Source organism: Citrus sinensis, chromosome 2, assembly GCF_022201045.2.
Source record: "Citrus sinensis cultivar Valencia sweet orange chromosome 2, DVS_A1.0, whole genome shotgun sequence".
Lineage (NCBI taxonomy): Eukaryota > Viridiplantae > Streptophyta > Magnoliopsida > Sapindales > Rutaceae > Citrus > Citrus sinensis.
This window is the reverse complement of record NC_068557.1, coordinates 18419772-18424228: the sequence shown is the minus strand read 5'-3', so window position 1 is coordinate 18424228 and position 4457 is coordinate 18419772. Positions and strand designations below refer to the sequence as shown.

At 32.0% G+C, this 4457-nt stretch overlaps 1 protein-coding gene across 1 annotated transcript; it reads left to right on the top strand.

Annotated features, from left to right (window-relative positions):
- The first annotated feature begins 2694 nt into the window (after positions 1–2694).
- On the top strand, positions 2695–4242 carry LOC102618013 (uncharacterized). The gene is made up of 2 exons (XM_006469649.4): positions 2695–3444; positions 3529–4242. Exons 1-2 carry the CDS (start codon positions 3031–3033, stop codon positions 4051–4053), a joined length of 939 nt encoding a protein of 312 aa, XP_006469712.1. The 5' UTR covers positions 2695–3030; the 3' UTR covers positions 4054–4242.
- The last annotated feature ends 215 nt before the right edge of the window (positions 4243–4457 follow it).

Sequence of the window (4457 nt, the reverse complement as noted above, 5' to 3'; positions counted from 1 at the left end):
CAAGAGCAGTTGGATATCAATTATTATTTTTGACTAAAAATTTAAATAATCTGATCAGTATGTGACAAAGCGGAAACAAGTTGGATATATAGAGAACCCTAATCGACGTTACTTCTAAATAAGTGATCATTTTCCCACACAACAGATGAAAATCAAATCAGTAGTTTTGGAAATAGGTAAAATTTTTAGATTTTTCTAAAAGTGCCAAATATTAAACATTAACTTCAAACACGATTTTGAGATTCAAACTAAAGAAATTCGGTGAAAATTTCAGACTTGGCAGGGGGCTAATGCTGGCAGGTTTTGTTCCTCTTGTTTTAGCTTCAAAAAGGTATGTTATATGGCCAGATGCGATACACACACACACCAAAAGTTGCCATCACACCATGTCTTACATTAATTTAATTCTCGTTCATGTGTTAGAAAATATAAAGTGATCCCTTATTTGTTCAACGAAATGAATCTAGCTTAGTTGGATATATATCTTTACTTTATTTTTTTTTTTTTGGTTCACATCTAGCTTCTTTTTCTAATTTCTTTAAATAACAATAACGAAGTTGATTTTTGAGTTACATTAATTTATTTTTGTTATGATTATCAAGAATATAATGTAGGATATTAAAAAAAGAAGAAGAAGAAGAAGAACGAGAATGATAAAATTATGTGTTGTGGGAATTCCTCTTCAAATTCTCAAGATGCTTTAAAAAATCCAAAATAGTAGTTGCTTTTGAGGCATTGATTAATGACATTGTGACTGATTGACATGGGTCCTCAACATATGTCCTATCTACTTAGGGTTGCTTCCATATTGTGGAGGCCCCCACGTTGGAAGATGTGGTATTAAATTAAGTAATCTCTCTAATTAATCTCCATGATTAGGATAATCATTGCCTGATTATTAGATGATGTACGTGCATGAATATGATTGGCAGTTGTAGGAAAACAATCAAAAAGTGGTTGTATCATATAAAAAAGGTTTATAAGTGCATCATTATCATTATCATTATTATTATTATTATTATTATTATTATTATTATTATTACGACTAATAAAAAACATAATTGATATGGTGCATGTTTAATCGGTGTAAAAGAGAAAACCCAGTAGCACATCGAACTCTACCTCGCCGAAACCAATATTTACAAATTAATACTTCTTCCATACATTTATTATTTTACAATTTTCGAAAGAGTATAACGATAATAACTCAAAATTTTAAAAAATTTTAAAATTTTTTTGTAAGTTTCGATAACTAGCATGCATATATATATTATATATATATGGACGTTTCTGACATCATGACATATTGATTGGCCACAGATAAGGTTAGAGAAACTATGTACTGTACTTGTAATAATTTCACAAATATGCAATGCAAGACAAATTTGAAGTAGCTGGTAGACCACCATTTATTCTCCTCCAATCCCACAGTATGCCTGGTATATAAATGATCTTGCAACTGGTTTTGAACATCTTTGAAACTTCATTTTCACATTTTGTCGCTCTTCCAATCCCACCAGACACCGACTTCGTCCGTAATCAGTTTGCCCACCGACGCCAAATTATGCTCGTAAAGTTACTAAAGCTACCTTCCCACATGGCCACATTAGCATTTATTAAAGTTACAACGTAAATTTTTTTACTCTCCATTTTCTCCTTTCAGTAAAAAATGTTTTTGCACTGAATCTGATAGTGAGAAGTTAGGCTAGCTCATGAACAATTTACTATAATTCAGTCGTTGTTAGCCACATCCGTTAAAGTTTCATTTGGGATTGCTTTTAGGAGGCTAAAATAATTTTTAAAAGATAAAAACTGATTTTGGTGTCTGATAAATTTAAAAAAAAATCACTTTTGACAAAATCATCTTATTCTACAATAGACTTTGAAAAGTAAAGAATGAATAACTTTTCAAAATCTTATTTTGAAAATCACTTTTATACTTAAAGAGATTATTGTAATTACCAATTATATTAAGATAACAAAATAAAAAATTAATAATATAAAATATTTATTTTAGTTATCAATTATTATATGTACACAATAAACAATATTTTATATACATGTTTACAAATGTATTATATCTAGTCCAATCATTTACATTTTAAAAACAGTTTAACAGTAATATTTACTAAATATATAAGACTGCTTTTAAAACTCACAATACTTTTAAAAATAAATTTTACCAAATATTTAATTGATTTTCTTCGTAATTGATTATCTCTACCACACAGTTAACAACAATTATTTTAAAAACTATAACATTACTAAACTATCTTATTTTTTTATCCTTATATTTTATTCTTTTATCGCCTAATTTATCTTGGAATCATCAAAGAAACACATGTAAATGTAAAAGTAATTAAGAACTTGAAATTAGGGCGGCCTATCGAACAAACATTAAATATGCCCTTAAATTAGAGAAGCGAATTAATTTGATAGCTGCAGACTTACACGAAAAAGTTATAATACCAAATGTAATATGAAGAACCAATGAAATAATTAACATTTAATTTGCCCTCTCCTCTTTACCGATCGATCAGCAATCAATGTTGGCTTGTTATGGGTAACACGCACAAAAGACAAATTCTTTTGGGACCATGCAGATTGATGTTGCTGTGAAAGGGAGAGAGGATTGAATTGAATTGAATTGAATGAGAGGCGTAGAGTTTACCAAATAAAGACAAAGAAATGCCATAAACAATTGAAATACTGGGTACAGGATACATTTTTCAGAAGCTATACATATGCAAATGATACCCAGTAGTTAAATGCTATGCAAATGAAACCCAGGGATAGTTTACATTTGGACTTGGACCTTCTCTCTGCCTTCTTTTTCAAGCCTTAAATATCTAATCTTCCTGTTGTTCGTTGAATCACAAAACTGACAGATATGCTCTGTCTGTTACATTTATTAGCTATCACTCTTGCAACATCACCACCCCCACAATCTTCAATTTTCTTTCAACTCCCAAGCTACAACATAATCTTTTTTTTTCTTTTTCATTTTTCAGCCGTTGAAATCGAGCTCAAATGGCCAGCACCCCCGCACCAAAAACAATAAAGAAACTGGGGCAATTCCTTGAAGAGCAACAAGAACCTTTCATCCTAGAGATTTACCTTTCAGAAAGAGGCTGCATCAAGAAGCAGGAGAAGAATTTGAATTCCAGCAAGTTTTTGAAGAGATCAACTAGTTTAAATAATAGCATAAAGGGTGTTACAATCTATTCCAAGCTATTAAAAGCTGCGTACAACAAGCTTGTTCCCATCAAAGATAGCCCCAAGGTTAAGAATAGTAACGATGGCCAAGAAGTCGCAGAAGCAAATCAATTTTCATCCGCTAGTAGCACAACAACAGAGGTTAATTCATGCTCAGAGAGCGAGGTTAAACTGCAAAAAGATGATATTTCGTTCCGAGGACATAATTGCCGGTCAGCAGAAAATGAGGTACAAAAATTATACTATATTCTGTTATTTCTTATTGCTCTGTTGATGCTTTAGGTTAAAGCTTAATTGTTCAAATTATAACAGGCTGCTTCAGTACTACAAGAAGAGAGTGAACAAATTAGCCCTGTTTCAGTACTACAAGAAGAGAATCAATCAAGGAGTACCATCACTCAGGCTAAGAATATTACAGAGGATTCCCTACTATCAGCTTCTTTATGGAATTTAGAAGAGCTATTCTGCTCAAAACTCAACTCAAAAGTCGTCAAATCCAAAAAGATTTTGCAGCAAACAAAGCAGCTGTTATTTGATTGTGTAAGAGAAGTGTTAAAGACCAATGATGAGAATGGAAACGACAGAAGGCAGCAAAGTTGTAGAGAATTTATGGGACCTGAGTTGCTTGGAAAGCTCATGAGTGAGAAACTGAAAGCATGGGAAAAACAATCGGGGGATGAATTAAACATAACAAGACTCTTGGATTTTGATTTTCAGGATTCTTTCCAAGAATGGTCTGATTTTAAGCAACAGATGAGGGACATAGCTTTTAAGATTGGAGATGCCATACTTGAAGAAATCAGAGATCAACTGGTTACGGACTTGGTTTCAATGTAGATATTGGTAAGAATCCTAGATGGCTAATAATCCTTCTTCACTGGTCAATTTTTTTCCCCCAAGTTCTATTTCAGTGTTTGATAGGGCATATGCATATGCACAATCAAACTTTTGATTCTGATTTTTAATGTTTATACTTGCAACTAAAGGAGAATGAGAATGACAAATAAATTACACATTTGCTACTCATGCTTGGATTCCATAATTGCGCAAATGAGCTTGTTTAAGGAATCACACTACAAGAAAAAGAAGAGCATGTATGTATCTAAGTAAGATCTTGTTTCAGAACTACACGTCTCTCTAAATTTACACTACGACATGATTTCAATCAAAAGCGGTACCAATGGATCATTTGCAACCCCAAAAGCAGTACCAAGAGAACAAGTCAGTAGCAACATTTCTTT